At 44.2% G+C, this 18805-nt stretch overlaps 1 protein-coding gene across 2 annotated transcripts in view; it reads left to right on the top strand.

The window, feature by feature from the left end:
* Nucleotides 1-18805, top strand: part of CRY2 (cryptochrome circadian regulator 2) — a 526322-nt gene that overhangs the window by 21538 nt on the left and 485979 nt on the right. For both annotated transcript variants that reach the window (XM_044082571.1, XM_044082570.1), the window contains exons 2-3: nucleotides 5567-5675; nucleotides 12381-12523. In XM_044082571.1, coding sequence (XP_043938506.1) covers nucleotides 5567-5675; nucleotides 12381-12523 — 252 coding nt within the window. The remainder of the gene's footprint in view (nucleotides 1-5566; nucleotides 5676-12380; nucleotides 12524-18805) is intronic.

Here is an 18805-nt window from a genome sequence, read left to right as displayed (position 1 = left end):
TTTGACTGCAGTATCCGTGGTTTCCTCGGCTCCGGCTGGAGCCGAGGCATTAGAGATTCCTGGGTCGGCTCCGATCAGACCATCGGAGCCGACATCGAGAAAGAGATCGAGGTCACCGTCCCTTGGCTCCGTTCATTCGGCTCCAGCGTCTCCCCTGCTGTCTGAACGGAGCCATAGATCTCACTCCTCCAGGTCATCGAGGCTCTCGGATCACGATCTCCAGAGGGTAGTGAGTAGACTTTTGAAGTCCGAGGCACTGGCCCAGATGCTCCAGAGTCCGACTCATCAGTCGATGCCTCAACTTGTTCCAATAAATATTCCTCCTCCGACTCCTTTGAGCTCGGAGCCGGGGCGTCTCGGGACCGGGACTGTGGTAGCGTCAGAGCCGATACATTTGTCTTCGGCTCCGATTTCTTCCTTTGAAGAATCTCGGCGCCGAGCTTCCCTTGTCGGCTCCGAGGGGGTGAGTGGCATCGGACCCTTGTCCGACCCCCCTCTCCCTCTCGGTGCTTCGGCGCTGGTGAGTTCGGCTCCGACATCGGCCTCGGAGCCATCCCTGTCAGTGCCGAGGGAGGTTCTCAGCTTCTCGGAGCGGGGACCTCTGGCTCTGCCTGACAGGGGTGCATTCGAGGTCATGCGGAGTGTGTTGGAACCTTGTTCGACTCCACAGTCGGCTCCGTCCGCCCCTCCCACTTCGGTGCCTTTGGTTATGTCAACTCACTCCCTCATCCCAGACCGTAGAGAGCAAGCTCCTCAAGAATCCCCTGTGGGGATCTCATCCTCTTCTGAGGCCTCTCCTGAATTGGCAGGGGAGCCCCCTAGGAAGAGAAAGTGTAAGAGGAAGCACATAGACTCACCTGAGTCTGTCACCTCTGACACAGATTTAGAGGATTCCGAGGGTTCCCCACGTTCCCCTTCTGAAGATGTCTCTTTTGCAGACATTCTAGAGATCCTGAAACAGAGGGGAAATTGGCCAGCCCTTAACCCTTTGGAGGATGAATCTGTGTATCTTGAGGCGTTTGGCTCTCGCCCTTCCACCTCCTGGGTGTCCCGGGACTTTGATCCCCTCATGCAGGTGGTTGCAAAGAAGGCTTGGACGGCTCCTGATTCAGTGGACCCTACCCCCAGGAGACCCTCTAAATTTATAACAGCACCAACTGACAAACAATTTCTCACAAAAGGTGTTTCTGTGGATGCTATGGTGGTAGCTGCTGCCACCAAGAAGGAACTAGCTGATCCTTCAGTGCCTGTTCATCCCCTAACAAAGAATCTAGGTCTATGGACAGGTGCGGGAAGCGGATGTTCTCGTCAGCGACCTTTGCTATGCGTTAAGCTGAACTACCTATGCCATTTTACTCGTCTTCAAAGAGACTTGATCAAAGAAGCGAGTGACATGTTGAAGGATCCTACGGCTGTGGGTTTTCAAGACAAGATGAACACCCAGCTGGCTACCCTGAACTCCATAGCTAACTCCTCCATGCGCCTCCTTTCTTATGCGGCTGATGGAGCGAGCAGGGCCGCAGGGACAGGTGTGGCCTTACGCAGGCATGCCTGGATGCGGCTATGCAACTTTGCGGACCCCTTTAAAACGTCTTTCACTAATTCCCCGTTTGATGGATCATCTCTCTTTGGTCCTCAAGTGAAAGAAACCTTGACTAGGTGCGAGACAGATGGCAAGACTCTTTCTGCCGTCGGAGTCCGTTTTTCTACTCCTTCTAGGCCTTATCCCAAAGGTCAGAAAAGTGGGAAAATGTGGTTCCGCAAACAATCTCAAGGGACTTCGCCTGACGCACAAAGTCGGTTCCCCGCCAGAGGCAGTGGGGGGAACAACAATGGTAGACGTCGCCCTAGAGGCAGGGGGGGTCCGCAGAACCAGGGCAATCGGGAAGCCTTCTCTGATAAGCCCTTTCAGCATCCCTGAGGTGTTGCCCGACTGCCCACCTTCGGAGGCAGTCGGGGGAAGATTGTCACTGTACCCAGAAGCCTGGCTATCCCTGACTCAAGACAAATGGGTACAGTCCATCATTTCCGAAGGCTATTCCATTCCCTTCGTTCGCATTCCAAACCAATCAAAAAAATCCCTTCCAGATGTTCCACCCGCTCAAAGGGATCTTGCAGTTTTGGAAATTTCAAAGCTGCTTGCAAAACGAGCAATTCAGCCAGTTCCAGCAGACCAGCAAGGATCCGGAATCTACTCCAGGTTCTTTTTAGTTCCAAAGAAAACAGGGGACTGGAGACCAATTTTGGATCTCAGTATCTTGAACAAGTCAGTCAAGAAAACAAGATTTCGGATGGTCACGCTGCAGTCCATCCTTCCCCTTTTAGGAAAGGGAAACTGGATGTGCTCTATAGACCTTCAGGATGCGTACTATCACATAAAAATGAACAGACGCTCCAGAAGATTTCTCCGCTTCAGGCTGGGAACCAGTCATTTTCAATTCAGGGCCCTGCCCTTTGGTCTCACCACTGCCCCCCGGGTGTTTTACCAAATGCATGGCAGTGGTAGCTTCTCACCTGAGACGTCAAGGATTCCAGGTGTTTCCATATTTGGACGACTGGCTCCTCACAGCTCCCACCAAGCATCTTCTCCTAATGGCCAGGGACTACACCTTTCGCATTTGTCAAAAGTTAGGCATTTCAGTAAATTGCGAAAAGTCTGTTTTGTCGCCTTGTCGTACTATTACCTTCATAGGCGCAAATCTAGACACAGTCAACATGTCTGCGAGACTAACACATCCGAGAATAGCAGACATACACAAACTGGTCTCACTCCTCTTCAGCAGCAGCAGAGTCAAAGCCAGGTTAGTTCTGAAAGTGTTGGGGATTATGGCGGCTGCCATACCTCTGCTTCCATTAGCCAGGTTCCACATGAGAATCCTTCAATGGATGCTCTTCACACAGTGGTCATACCAGCAACTTCCGATGTCCCACACCATTATGATCACGCAAACATGCAAAAATCATCTTCTGTGGTGGATGTCTTCCCCTCAGCTCTTATTGGGAAGACCTTTTGTACCTTCCCCTCCGGTTGCTACTTTGACAACGGACGCCTCCCTGATCGGGTGGGGGGGCATTATCAGGGCAGAACTGTCCAGGGCACATGGCAACCAGACGAATGCCACTTGCACATAAATGTTCTAGAGATGAGAGCAGTGCTTTTAGCGTTGCAAGCCCTTCAAGACTCTCTTCCCTTGGGAACGATAGCAATCCAGACGGACAATATGTCTGTAGTGTGGTATATCAACAAACAAGGCGGAACCAGGTCCTACCCCCTGTGTCGAGAAGCACTCAGACTGTGGCAATGGGCGATTTCTTCTCAGCGGTTTCTGATAGCAACGCACATCCCGGGAAGTCCAATCAAATTGCGGACAAGTTGAGCAGAGCTATCCTCATGCCTCACGAGTGGTCTCTGAAAGACTCTGTAGTGAGAGAAATTTTTCTCAAGTGGGGTCAGCCTTGCTGCGATCTTTTTGCTACTCCCCAAAACAGCAAGTGCAGAGATTATTTCACCCTATTCCCGCTACCAGGCCAACCCAGCAGAGGCGCTCTAGTCCAAGTTTGGCCCGGGGACTTCTGTATGCATTTCCTCCCTTCCCACTAATCTCTCAAGTGATACAGAAAGCTATCGCTCAGAAGGCCTCCTTGATCCTCATTGCTCCTTACTGGCCTCGACAGGTTTGGTTCCCCTTTCTACATCAATTTCTGTTGGAGCAACCTTGGCATCTGGACCTAGTTCCAGATCTTTTGATCCATCAGTCGGGTCAGTTTCATCGCTCCCTTCCCTCTCTGAACCTCACCGCTTGGTTCCTCCTATTCCAACCTTAGCCAGGCTTCCTCAAATATCTCACTCTGTTCGAGATATTTTGATAGCTTCCCATAAATCTTCCACTCGAAAGATTTATTTGAGTAAGTGGAAACGTTTTGCCTATTGGGCTCAAGGAAGGGACATAGATCCTTTCACTGCTTCCATCCAAATGGTCCTTGATTTTCTAGCTGAACTCTTCCATGCAGGTTCATCTCCTTCTACTCTTAAAGTTCAATTGGCAGCTATTTCTAACTTTCATGTGGGCATTTCAGAGTCTGCCATAATGTCCCACAAGCTTTGCAAAGCCTTTCTGAAGGGAGTTTTTCTACTTAGACCTCCTATAAGAAATCCTCCTCCTCCTTGGGACCTAAATTTAGTTCTTAGTTCTTTGATTCTTTCCCCTTTCGAACCTGCAGCCTCCTGTTCTTTAAAATTGCTATAATGGAAGACACTCTTTCTGGTAGCTATTACTTCAGCTAGAAGAGTTTCAGAACTTCATGCACTCAGCTGTCGACCTCCTTATCTGTTGTTCCATAAGGACAGGGTATCTTCTGAACCAACCCGTCCTTTTTACCTAAGATAGCCTCGGCGTCTAACCTGAATCGAAGCATTGACCTCCCTGTGTTTTTTCCAGAATATTCTAACAGGTCTGAACAAAAATTGCATTGGCTAGATGTTCATCGTCAGTTAAGGTACTATTTGGATGGAACCAAACAATTCAGAAAATCTGACCAGCTGTTTGTCTCTTATGCAGAAGGCAGAAAGGGACTTTCAGTTTCAAAGGTATCATTATCTAGATGGCTAACATCCCTGATTTCCCTTGTTTATGAAATTAGACAACAAAAGCTGCCTAACAAGCCTAAAGCCCATTCCACCAGAGCTTTGGCTACTTCTATAGCCTTCCAAGACAGACTGCCTATTGGCAGCATTTGTGCAGCGGCTACTTGGGCTACTCCTCACACCTTCATTTCTTATTATAAGTTGGATTTAGCTTCTAGGCATAGAGCTAACTTTGGTTCCACTGTTCTCAAGAGTCTGTTCCGTTAGGCCACCCGGGACAAGGTGCTAGGGACGCGGTCCCATCCAGCAAGAATGAAGGCGAGATAGACAACTTAACATATAGAAGTTATGTTCTTACCATAACGTTCCATGTTAGTTGTCTTCTTCTCGCCTTCTTCTTGCGTCCCACCCTCCTTCCCCTGGCCTGGACAGACCTAGAGGAGTTTGATTGTGACCTCTCTTTCTACCACCTCTTTACTTTAGGTATATGCTGCTGTGCATATTTTCCTGGATCAGGATGTAGGTCACCCTTCTCTTCTCCCTGGTTTATAGAGGTGGACTTTGTTTATAATTATTCTATTGCTATTATAAGCTGGGCCTAGCTTACAAACGAGATCTGAGGTAACTCACGCCTAGCATTGTGGGATATAGGGGGAGCCTCGAGCCGGTGGAACCAACTCTCGAGCTTTTAGAGTGGCCGAGTCGGAGCCGAGGTCGGCTCCGAACCCATCCAGCAAGAAGAAGGCGAGAAGAAGACAACTAACATGGAACGTTATGGTAAGAACATAACTTCTATTTTTGTATTGTTTTTTTAATTTATTGTGTGTGTGTGTGTGTGTGTGTGTGTGTGTGGGATTTAGTATCAAACACAGGGTTTTATGTGTTATGTTAAGCCTGTCCCTGTGCAGCATGTTAACTTTTCTTTCCCGTGCTGAATGCAGTGTTTCTGATCTAACCAGATTTTGGCTTTCTATATTCTAGGTTTCTTCTGCAGTCCCTGGAAGATTTGGATAATAGCCTGAGGAAATTTGCGTCAAGGCTTTTTGTGGTTCGTGGACAGCCCACTGATATCTTTCCCAAGTTGTTCAAGGTATGTTGTTGAGGTTTATTGCAGGTACCATAAACATTTTAATTACTAATAAAATGCTGTTTTTTATAGAAGATTGTTGCTTCATTATTATAAAAGTAAGGAAGCTTTCTTGATTTGTCTTCAATACATACCTCTCAACAGTCCAGATTTTCACAGGATGTCCAGATTTTTTAGTCTAGAAAATCCTTGAAGATTGGAAATTCCTAAGTAGTAAACATACATTTGAGTTTCAGACTTCATGTCCTTCAGAAAAATGAATGCTAACACAAATCCTGTTTTAGCAACTTTCTGTGTTTGTAAGAGCAGTAATTTAATATCTGTCCTTGGCTTTGGGCCTTCATCTCGCTGTTATTTTTATCTTTGTCCAGATTTCTTGTGCTTAGATGTTGAGAGGTGTGCTTTTATACATAGTGCTTCCTTTATAGTGTTTTTGTTTGGTAAGTGTTATTCTGGACTTCGTCAGAACATGACAATGGGTGTGTGAGATTTTGTTTATGTACATCATTGGAGAACCAATAGGTACTGGGACTTAGTCTCTGATGTCTTTTGTAGTTAAACTTTTCATATTTCCTACATAACTGCAGTATGTTCATTAATTAGTACAGTTATTAGTAATGGATAAGGGAAACAATGAGTAACTGAATTATATTGTATTGTAGACAAATGTGCAACATTAGGTATAAACCCCTATGTCGTCTGCTGGCTAGCCAGTTCACTCACAGATATGACCCATGAATTTAGGATAAGTGAGTCTGCTTCCACAAATTGGCCTGTCACTGGTGGAGTCCTTCAACACTCAATGCTGCGGCTGCTTCTTTTCAACATCTACTTCCCTGAAGTCGGGGCCAATTTCAAGGGCCTCTGGCTAACCTGTTTTTTTTTTTTTTAGACCATTTCAAGCCAGGGGCTGTAATAGACTTGCCAAAGACACAACCAAGAAGACCCGACTGTGACTAATATTTGGCGCCACTGCCATGGTCTAAAATTCAATGCCAGGAAATGCAGAATTATGTCCTTTGAGAAGCAGAATGCATTTCTATTTTCTATTTTATGTTTTCAGTCTTAGATGTTTTGTACCCCTGGAAACTGCCACATTGGTAATACTCATAAGAGAAGATCCAGTGGTCAGGGATTTGTGAATGCATGTGGCCAGTAACTTGACCTTTGACCATCGTGTGTCTGCAGTAGTAAGGAATTCTTTGTGTTTGCAGAACTTACAAGCATCCAAGGATGTCATTGTTCCCTGTACTTGTTTATCATCAGACCAATCACGGAGTACAATGCTTCCTTCTGTATGTGCCTTACAAGGAATATACACAGAGGTTCCTCACAAAAAGAACACTGAGCATAAATATGTCCTGTGCAGACTGCCTCAAAGGCCTTTGCCTGTACTCTATCTCTTTAAGACCGCTAACCAATGATCTCTGCCTGGCCTCCAAAGCATCCTCTGATCCCCCTCTAATGAACTGGTTGTGCATCTGCAAAACAAATGGCAGCATTAGCTGATCTACTGACCTAAACCTTGTCTGCAGCATTAGCTGATCTACTGACCTAAACCTTGTCTGCAGCATTAGCTGATCTACTGACCTAAACCTTGTCTGCAGCATTAGCTGATCTACTGACCTAAACCTTGTCTGCAGCATTATCTGATCTACTGACCTAAACCTTGTCTGCAGCATTATCTGATCTACTGACCTAAACCTTGTCTGCAGCATTATCTGATCTACTGACCTAAACCTTGTCTGCAGCATTATCTGATCTACTGACCTAAACCTTGTCTGCAGCATTAGCTGATCTACTGACCTAAACCTTGTCTGCAGCATTAGCTGATCTACTGACCTAAACCTTGTCTGCAGCATTATCTGATCTACTGACCTAAACCTTGTCTGCAGCATTATCTGATCTACTGACCTAAACCTTGTCTGCAGCATTATCTGATCTACTGACCTAAACCTTGTCTGCAGCATTAGCTGATCTACTGACCTAAACCTTGTCTGCAGCATTATCTGATCTACTGACCTAAACCTTGTCTGCAGCATTAGCTGATCTACTGACCTAAACCTTGTCTGCAGCATTATCTGATCTACTGACCTAAACCTTGTCTGCAGCATTATCTGATCTACTGACCTAAACCTTGTCTGCAGCATTATCTGATCTACTGACCTAAACCTTGTCTGCAGCATTATCTGATCTACTGACCTAAACCTTGTCTGCAGCATTAGCTGATCTACTGACCTAAACCTTGTCTGCAGCATTAGCTGATCTACTGACCTAAACCTTGTCTGCAGCATTAGCTGATCTACTGACCTAAACCTTGTCTGCAGCATTATCTGATCTACTGACCTAAACCTTGTCTGCAGCATTAGCTGATCTACTGACCTAAACCTTGTCTGCAGCATTAGCTGATCTACTGACCTAAACCTTGTCTGCAGCATTAGCTGATCTACTGACCTAAACCTTGTCTGCAGCATTAGCTGATCTACTGACCTAAACCTTGTCTGCAGCATTAGCTGATCTACTGACCTAAACCTTGTCTGCAGCATTAGCTGATCTACTGACCTAAACCTTGTCTGCAGCATTAGCTGATCTACTGACCTAAACCTTGTCTGCAGCATTAGCTGATCTACTGACCTAAACCTTGTCTGCAGCATTAGCTGATCTACTGACCTAAACCTTGTCTGCAGCATTAGCTGATCTACTGACCTAAACCTTGTCTGCAGCATTATCTGATCTACTGACCTAAACCTTGTCTGCAGCATTAGCTGATCTACTGACCTAAACCTTGTCTGCAGCATTAGCTGATCTACTGACCTAAACCTTGTCTGCAGCATTAGCTGATCTACTGACCTAAACCTTGTCTGCAGCATTAGCTGATCTACTGACCTAAACTTCTGCAGCATTAGCTGATCTACTGACCTAAACCTTGTCTGCAGCATTAGCTGATCTACTGACCTAAACCTTGTCTGCAGCATTAGCTGATCTACTGACCTAAACCTTGTCTGCAGCATTAGCTGATCTACTGACCTAAACCTTGTCTGCAGCATTAGCTGATCTACTGACCTAAACCTTGTCTGCAGCATTAGCTGATCTACTGACCTAAACCTTGTCTGCAGCATTAGCTGATCTACTGACCTAAACCTTGTCTGCAGCATTAGCTGATCTACTGACCTAAACCTTGTCTGCAGCATTAGCTGATCTACTGACCTAAACCTTGTCTGCAGCATTAGCTGATCTACTGACCTAAACCTTGTCTGCAGCATTAGCTGATCTACTGACCTAAACCTTGTCTGCAGCATTAGCTGATCTACTGACCTAAACCTTGTCTGCAGCATTAGCTGATCTACTGACCTAAACCTTGTCTGCAGCATTAGCTGATCTACTGACCTAAACCTTGTCTGCAGCATTAGCTGATCTACTGACCTAAACCTTGTCTGCAGCATTAGCTGATCTACTGACCTAAACCTTGTCTGCAGCATTAGCTGATCTACTGACCTAAACCTTGTCTGCAGCATTAGCTGATCTACTGACCTAAACCTTGTCTGCAGCATTAGCTGATCTACTGACCTAAACCTTGTCTGCAGCATTAGCTGATCTACTGACCTAAACCTTGTCTGCAGCATTAGCTGATCTACTGACCTAAACCTTGTCTGCAGCATTAGCTGATCTACTGACCTAAACCTTGTCTGCAGCATTAGCTGATCTACTGACCTAAACCTTGTCTGCAGCATTAGCTGATCTACTGACCTAAACCTTGTCTGCAGCATTAGCTGATCTACTGACCTAAACCTTGTCTGCAGCATTAGCTGATCTACTGACCTAAACCTTGTCTGCAGCATTAGCTGATCTACTGACCTAAGCCTTGTCTGCAGCATTAGCTGGTCTACTGACCTAAGCCTTGTCTGCAGCATTAGCTGGTCTACTGACCTAAGCCTTGTCTGCAGCATTAGCTGGTCTACTGACCTAAGCCTTGTCTGCAGCATTAGCTGGTCTACTGACCTAAGCCTTGTCTGCAGCATTAGCTGGTCTACTGACCTAAGCCTTGTCTGCAGCATTAGCTGGTCTACTGACCTAAACCTTGTCGGCAGCATTAGCTGGTCTACTGACCTAAACCTTGTCGGCAGCATTAGCTGGTCTACTGACCTAAACCTTGTCGGCAGCATTAGCTGGTCTACTGACCTAAACCTTGTCGGCAGCATTAGCTGGTCTACTGACCTAAACCTTGTCGGCAGCATTAGCTGGTCTACTGACCTAAACCTTGTCGGCAGCATTAGCTGGTCTACTGACCTAAACCTTGTCGGCAGCATTAGCTGGTCTACTGACCTAAACCTTGTCGGCAGCATTAGCTGGTCTACTGACCTAAACCTTGTCGGCAGCATTAGCTGGTCTACTGACCTAAACCTTGTCGGCAGCATTAGCTGGTCTACTGACCTAAACCTTGTCGGCAGCATTAGCTGGTCTACTGACCTAAACCTTGTCGGCAGCATTAGCTGGTCTACTGACCTAAACCTTGTCGGCAGCATTAGCTGGTCTACTGACCTAAACCTTGTCGGCAGCATTAGCTGGTCTACTGACCTAAACCTTGTCGGCAGCATTAGCTGGTCTACTGACCTAAACCTTGTCGGCAGCATTAGCTGGTCTACTGACCTAAACCTTGTCGGCAGCATTAGCTGGTCTACTGACCTAAACCTTGTCGGCAGCATTAGCTGGTCTACTGACCTAAACCTTGTCGGCAGCATAATTTGGAAAGCATGGCTAGACTTAAAATGTCCCCTGAAGTTGTTAGCCTAGTAATCAACTGTGACCCTGTGAGCTGCACCTACTGCCATAGGTTCAAAGTGTGTACATGAATAATGGACAGCAGAGAATGATAGCTGTACAGTTTGCAAGGAATGACTGACACGTATGCAGATTGAAGCATTGCAGTATTGTGAATATTAAACTCTGGCATTTATTAATATGTTATATTTAGTCTTTTCATATAACAGTGTTGTACATGATTTTAGATTATGGTCACATTTTGAAACCATGCATACCCTGCCAATATAAAAATGCTTTTAGCATACTGAATTACTGCTACTTCATTATATAGTAAGGTTATACTTTACAAATGATATGTCTGTAAAAATCAGCTAAATCAAAATTAATGCAGCAAACTGCATTTTTTAGTATCACAACAAAAAGGGGTTTTACAAACATACGATTGGTAATTTAGTTGGATGTTAATAAAAATTTTAATTATTTAATTATGGAATAAAGTCATACTTAGAAACTTGGGCACCACAGAATCAAACCAGGGTATGACAATTTAGTAGTGCGTATTACAGTTTTTACTGAAGAAATGCATGCACATGTGGTATCACAGCAAACAGTTAAAGATGTTACATAGAGAACTAGCTAAAGTTTAAGCAGACCTCCATGTTCTTAATGACAAGTAGATTCAGTTTGGTGAAATTATACAGCAGGCCATCGGGCATTATCTAGTAATTGACAGGCACCACTGACAGACTCCACAATTTAGCAAAATAATATGCAGTACATAGCCTTTGGGCTAATTCCACCACCCCCCCCCCCGAACTAGAGTAAAGCTCAAAAGCCTGCTGCAATGCAGATGACTGTTAAGTTTTCTTGTCTAACAATAGGATTTACACCTGTTGCAAACATGTATAGATCAGAAGCCCCTCACACTGGAAATAAGGAGAAGATGGACCTAGTGGCTCTGAGAGATTGGGGTTTCTTTAAGTATAGCATGTCCAACATGATCCATTAAATTTTGAGATGTTTGAGGGTGAAGGAAGGTAGGCAAATATTATTAGAAAATATTTTTTGTTCAGAGTTAAGGCCATGTTAAACAAGTTATGTCAGGATCTTTGTAGTGGCACCTTACTTGTGGGGAGTTGATATTTGTGGTGTTCTTTATGAAAAAAGTGTCTTGTCCCTGGTGTCTGATCTGGATTTGAGTAGATGGGAATTATTGGGGGAAGTGGTATTTAAGATTTGTGATATTGGGCTTTACCTGTGATTTGGTTTTCAGTCGCTGCACTGTGGTTAGTGTACTGCCAATATTCAGCATGACAATATATAGTGTGCGGGACCTGGGCTGGGCTCTGGGTGTATAGTAGTAGGATTTGGATAAATAGAGATAAGTGTGTGTGTGTGTGTGTGTGTCTGTGTGTGTGTGTGTGTGTGTGTGTGTGTGTGTGTGTGTGTGTGTGTGTGTGTGTATTTCTGTATATGATTATATATACTCACACATACATATTTTGCAGAATTATTACGATTTAGTAAATTCTGTATGTTTCTTTTAATGGGAGACTTTTTAAAATTTCTTATAGAGACTGATGAGGAATACTTTGAGATTTACAGGTCATCCATATGCAGAGAAACTGTCTTAACTAGATGGGCTTAATTCTACTTGCATGCTATCCAATTTTTTTTTTATTTTTCTCTTCAAACTGAAAAATGTTCTTTTACTGGAGTTAAATGACTTGTACTTGAATGTCAGTTTATATTGTGCTGTCCATTTTGAATTGTATGCTTCTTGCCTAAAAAAATAAAGATGTAACTGATGAGTCTGGAATGGTTGTCTAATACATGACCTAAATCATTTTATTACTTTAAGTAGCAAAGTAGCTTTGAGCACTGAAGTATATTTTTACAGTTCTTGATGATACTGTTTCTCTGTCTCTTGTTCCCATTACCCACTAGAAATGGAATATTACACGACTGACATTTGAGTATGATTCTGAACCATTTGGGAAGGAGAGAGATGCCGCGATCATGAAACTGGCGAAGAAGGCAGGAGTGGAAGTGATTATGAAGAATTCCCACACACTCTATGACCTTAATAAGTAATGCAGCCTTTCCTAATTTGATTAACAATTTGATGTGTAACTTTTCTAATCAAAAATGAAAATGTCACAGTATCAAAAAAAAATATTGGTGATACAATAAGTGTGTGTATTTATGTGTGTTTTTCAAGAAGTACTGAAGAGTCGTGTTGGTATGATCCTCTGGATTATTTTTGCAGCACTTTGGAATATGCAGCATGTTGCGTTGCAGAGTAAAACCATTGTGGTGCACTATGGACAAAACTTTTAATATGTTTGATACAATCTTCCCATGCTGAAGCGTCCCTAAATGAAGAACCGCACGTATATATGTCGACTAAAACACTGGTATGCTACAAACTGGTAGGGATTATTAGAAACGACTGTATCTTAGTACTGTCTGGGTTTGTTTGAACATCCGTTTTTACTTTGCTCATTAGATCACTGTTGCAATAATGCTGGTAAATCGGCCAGTGATTTCAGAATGACTGGATGGAGTTCTCAGATTTTAGTAAGCAAGAATGTCGCTGGTTCTGTGATGGAGATTAGTCTGAGCTCAAGTCGTTCTTACACTTTCTTTTGATACCCTAAGAAGAAGAAACGGAAATCAAGGCACCTTTCTTCCTTTTCTTTTCCCTGTTCTTCTTCAGCCACTCCTTTTTCAAGAGAGCCCCTGCAAGAATGGCAAGATTTTTTCAGGGATTTCTTAAAGCACTTATGGATCCCTAACCCCCTCATTTTCTTTCTTCTCCTCCTTCTGAAACAAAATCTGGCAACTTAGATTATTCTTCTCAAATTAATTCTCTTTTGGGATATGAATCTGAACCAGAAGATAACCATGTCCCGAGACTTCCTTTGGGTAAACTATTCAGAAAGTGAAGTAGCATTTTAAATGGGAGGGTAAACAAATATTATCTGTCTCATATGGATATTCCCAAGCCCTCTGCCACCCACCAGTTCTTGGAGCTTTGGAGACTTTCATCATCTTTAAATCCTGAATTACAGCCACCTGCACTCAGAAGGTCTGATAGGTATTACAAAGTTCCTGGTTCACAGAAATACTCAAAATAATCCAGTGTCTGACCCTCCTGTTTTTCCACAGATTCTGGCAACCTCTCTAAGCTTTTCCCTTTTTCCAGTGCTGTCCCCATAGGTTCTTATGCAAGTACTATGCTAGCTGACCTTGTGGGCCATTTTAAGCCTATTCAGTTTCACTTTTTATGACTGAATTAACTTATCCCAAGGTCAGTAATTATATAGTACACCTAATGAGAATAACTGGAATCAAACCATAGATGATTTATGAGCTACCTCTGAACGTTAGTAGGACAGGGGCAGTCCTGGAGTACATTTTCTGTTTCCCATCCATAGATCCAAGTTGCACATGAATTTTGACAGGAATGAACTTTGTTTTATGTGGATGAGGAGTCTGTTCCAGAGCAGCAGTATCCTGTGCAGTGACAGAGACCTGGTTCAAGGCTCCAGACAGCACCCCTGCATTACAAGGCTATAATTCATTCCACACCTTTCGGCCACCTAACCTGGACCGAAACACTAAAGGCGGAGGCATGTCCATATTCATTAAGGATATCCACACCTCCAGGCTAGTTGCTCAGCATAATGCATCCGAGATTACCCAGGTGCAACTAACTCTGGGCAAGACCGCAATCCAAATTGTAGCTTTCTACAGATCCCCCACCATGCCCCAGGATTCCCACTCCTTATTTTTTGATACACTGGAAAATATTAGGGTACAACCTAACACCCTAATAATGGGCGATTTTTCAACTAACCCACCATTAACTGGGAAAACTACTCATGTACAAACACTTGTGCTGAACGTTTTCTGGAATTCATAAATTCCAACACTTTGTATCAACTTGCCCACATCCCCCACCAGGGGCAGAAATATCCTAGACCTGGTCATTACCAACATAGGCAAACGGTGTTCCACACCAGAGGTCAATTCCTCGTTGGTCATATCTAACCACAGGCTAATCACTCTAGACATCCACATCCCACCCCCACCCCCCCATTAGGGAAACCACCGTAAAAACTTTCTCCAAAGCCAACTTCATGCGTCTTAAGACTGAAGTGGCAAACTTCACGACACCCATGCTGATGTATAATAGAGGTATGACTGCTGAATCCTATACAAATGCACTTAATAAGCACTTGCATGAGTGCATGGATCATGCAATCCCCAACAGAAGCAAGATGCTATCCTCCAAAAAAAGGAAGCCAATCTGGTGTTCCCCTGCCATAAACAAACTCTACAACAGAAGAAAGACACTTTTGCAAAAGAGTAAAAATCCCATGATTGGACGGAACTCCCTGGTCAGCCTCAGTAAGAAGCTGATCCCTCCTAAAATCCTCCAAAGCTAGTTACGAAAACAAAATCGCCACTGATTCTAAAGACTACCACAAAGCATTCTATATAGCTATGTCAAGAATCTCAATGGCAACACTCAGATCTGCTCTGAGTTACAGCACAATAGCACTAAATATACAGAACCAACTGATATTGCCAACATCCTGGCAGATAGGTTCAGTGCTAACTTTACCCCCCTCTCATCCCCTAAAGGGCCCATCTCTATACTGGAAGAATGCAAAGTTCCTGTAATCATGGCATGCACAGGTAAAAAACACACTCTCCAAAGCCAAGAACACAGCATCCATGGGACCGGACAACATCCCTGGCTGCATTCTACATGAACTACAGAACGAACTGGCACCCCACCCAAGCACCATGTTCAATCATAGCCTCACCTCAGGCTTTGTGCCCACTGAATGGCGCACAGCAACGCTTATCCCACTCCACAAAGGGGGAGCCACCACAGACTCTGGGAACTACCACCCCATTAATCTGACGAGCCTGGTCAGCAAGGCTATGGAACGTATCATCATGGAACTTGTATACAATGACATTGGTAATCTCCAAACTCCGGACCCCTACCCAGTTGGGGTTTGTAATGTGGAGATCATGTCTCCTAAACCTGATAGACTTCTTTGAAGCGGTCACCAAAGCCGTAGATGAGGGTAAGGTAGTTCACACAGCCTATCTAGATCTCGCCAAGGCTTTCAGCACCATCCCCCCACTCTGGAATTATAGATAAACTCACTAAACTAGGTATAAATCCCTATGTCACAAGATGGGTTGCCAACTGGCTCACTGACAGAACCCACACTGTGAAAGTAGCAGAATCCAACTTCAGACCAGTGACAAGTGGAGTACTACAGGGTTCAGTCCTGGGTCCTCTCCTGTTTGGTATCTACTTCTCTGAAGTACAGGCTAACACAGAAGGTCTTTTGGCTAACGAAGTTATCAGATGACTGCAAACTAGGAGCCATAATCAAAACTCCTAACTATGTGGACATCCTACAAAAGGGCCTCATTGAGACAGATGCCTGGTGTCAAAGCCATGACCTCAAGCTCAGTGCCAAAAAGTGCATTGTCCTCCTGTTTGGTAAAAACTCTGTACCCATGAACTACCACATAGGCGGTAGTCTACTTAACACTGAAAGTGTTGACACAGGTGGACAGTAGTCTCTCCTTTGATAATCACATTGCAACAGTAGTCAGGAAATCTTTCTACATAGCACACCTCATTACAAATGGTTTCTCATCCAGGAAAAAAGAGGTAATTGTTCCCCACTACTCGTCACTCATTAGATCCAGTATAGAGTACAATGCCCCTTTTGGTATGTACCTCACAAGCCATCTACAACAACTGGAAAGGCTGCAGAAATACCTCACAAAGAGGATTACCGGCCTCAGATGCCCTATGCAGACAGTCTCAAAAAAACTCCAGCTTTACTCAGTCGCATATCGCCTACTCGAGGCGATCTCTGCCTAACATACAAAGCTATGTCAAACCCAGAGCTGTTGGACATGCTCCATTTAAAGAAATCCCAATCCAACCGAGCTACACGTTCTAGGGACCTAAACCTTGTCACCACAATAAACAGAACATGTTGGAGGTATAGATTCCTGTCCCAGAGACTTCCCAAACTCTGGAACAAACTACCTATCTATATCAAACAAAGCTGCTCATTAGCACTCTTCAAGAACAATCTTGATGATTGGATGGGAGATAGGAAATTCACCCCGGGGATCACTTCTGTGGCTCTGCTCGACAGGGGCACATGAAAATAATTTTCTCGGGTGGTGAAAGCCAGGGTACCATTTGGCTAGCCTTATATAGGCCCTAGGGCCAATAGCCTAGTACCTACATATGAACCTATGAACGTATAAACAGACAAGTCTTCCTGTATATCCTAAACAAGTTGGAGACACCTCATAAAGATTTATTTGCCTAAGAAAGCAACAAACATCTTCATCTCTTTTGCACCAGTGCCAGTTTTACCTCAGTTTGGAGGGCAGCTGCATTTTCCTTCCAGTGGTTAGGGACGTTTCTAATGTGCTTTTCCCTCCGCTATCTCTAATTTCAAAGGTATTAAAAATCTAAAAAGAGCAAGCTCTTACTACTGACACCCTTTTGGCCAGGACGGCATCGGTTCCCCTTCTCTTTTATTTAGCCAGGGTCAGCCACCGCAAACTACGACATAAAGCGTATCTCATCACACAGCAGGAGGGTTCACTGCTTCATCCGAACCTGTTATTCACTAAACCTAAGAATGTGGATGATAGGGTTCTGTTCTCTTTTAGGCATGAGTTTCAGAGGATGTACTTTGGGTATTCGGGAGGCAAGGAGACCCATTACTCAAAATCCTGCAAACCAAATGTAAGAGATTTTCTTTCTCGTGTCATAGCAATAATCAGGACCCCACAAAATCAGAGGTGCCTTCCATCCTAAAGTATTTGTGCAATGTCATGAATACAAGTATTGCATACTCCTTCATTAAGGCTCACCTGTCCGCCATCTGTGCCTACCTTCCTCTCAGTCCATCTGTTATGTCCAGACCTGAGGTCATACAATTCCTAAGGGCTATTGCATCTAAGATCCACAAGGAAACCATTGCCGTATGGTAGACATCCTTCCTGTGTGTGGGCAGCAGTGTTACAGAGAGCAGGTAGCAAGATTTCTCAGAAGTGGAACTGCGGTCTCAAGGCAGCTACATATTTGTATCCGGTCGAATACTACAGACAGGAATCTGATGAAGTCCTGGCTTATGTTGGACGAAAACGCAATTGTCTTAAAAGAGCGTTAATTTTCTGTGAGTTCGTTTTGCCTAATAAACTACCATTGCTTTGGATACTTGTTTAGTTTCCTGGATTTTATATTTACTAGTGGTTCGTGTCATTGGTGAAATACTTTTTCGTGGTTACTGTTTTGAAGATGTTTGCCTTGCTGCATTCTTAGACCCTCACAGATAATATGGAAAAAGAGATTTAAAATTTTCCTTTGGGTGGAGATATATTTTTTTGTCCTCTGCTGCTGAGGTGATAAGTGTGATGAATGGAGTCAGTTGATACAGGGAATTTCTTAAGATTTGTCACCCCCTCCCCCTTTACAAAGTTTTTCTGAGGGATCCTGTAACCTCTCACCCGATTCTTGCAAAAAACACAATAAACAGTTTCAACAAAATTCAGGTAGATGGATGTTTAAGAAAAATGGCCAAAGGGAACCCCTCTCCCCCAAAACTAAGGACAGTCCAACAAGTCAGAATGACTGACTATTTAAGGACCTTGCCCTGCAACAGCCTGACAGTCTCTTTGCCCTTTCAGAAAGTATGGATTTCGACTTTGATCTTTGCCAATGGGTAGTTTTGGACAAATGGGGACTGAAAGACCATTTGTGAAGGTTACAGATGGCAGTGGGAGGAAATCCCTCCATTTCTTGGCATAATTCCTTATCCACTGGACCAAACTTTTTTTTTTTTTTTTTAATCCCCATCCAGGGGCGGCCCGTGCTATTGGACTGCCGGACTGCAGCCCCCTCAACAAAAGAACTACAAACAAATTAAAGAAACAAAAAAGAAAAAAAAATTTTTAAATTCGCGGACTTCGCGCATGCGCAGTAGTCCAGACTACTGCGAGTCTACTGCGCATGCTCCAGGCAGTCCAGGTAGCGAAACATGAGGAGACGTCTGTGCACTTTTAAAGTGCACAGACTCGCTGGAAAAATGTGTCTGGGCCGGACTGCAACACCAGCAGTCGGTCTCTCTCGTCGGGAAGGGTTTGGATCGCGGGAATCTTGCGGGACTTTGGATTATTGCGCGGGCATTTGGATTACGTTATGGAGAATGGGCAGCAGGGACAAGGACAGGTAAGTGTGTTAATGATTGTTTAGAATGGTAGGGAAGTGTGTGAATGAATGAATGTATGCCTATTTGAATGGT

Source organism: Protopterus annectens, chromosome 9.part0 (genome assembly GCF_019279795.1).
Source record: "Protopterus annectens isolate FY-2018-M chromosome 9.part0, PAN1.0, whole genome shotgun sequence".
NCBI classification, from domain to species: domain Eukaryota; kingdom Metazoa; phylum Chordata; order Ceratodontiformes; family Protopteridae; genus Protopterus; species Protopterus annectens.
The sequence above is the reverse complement of the archived record's forward strand: the minus strand, read 5'-3'. Positions and strand labels throughout refer to the sequence as shown.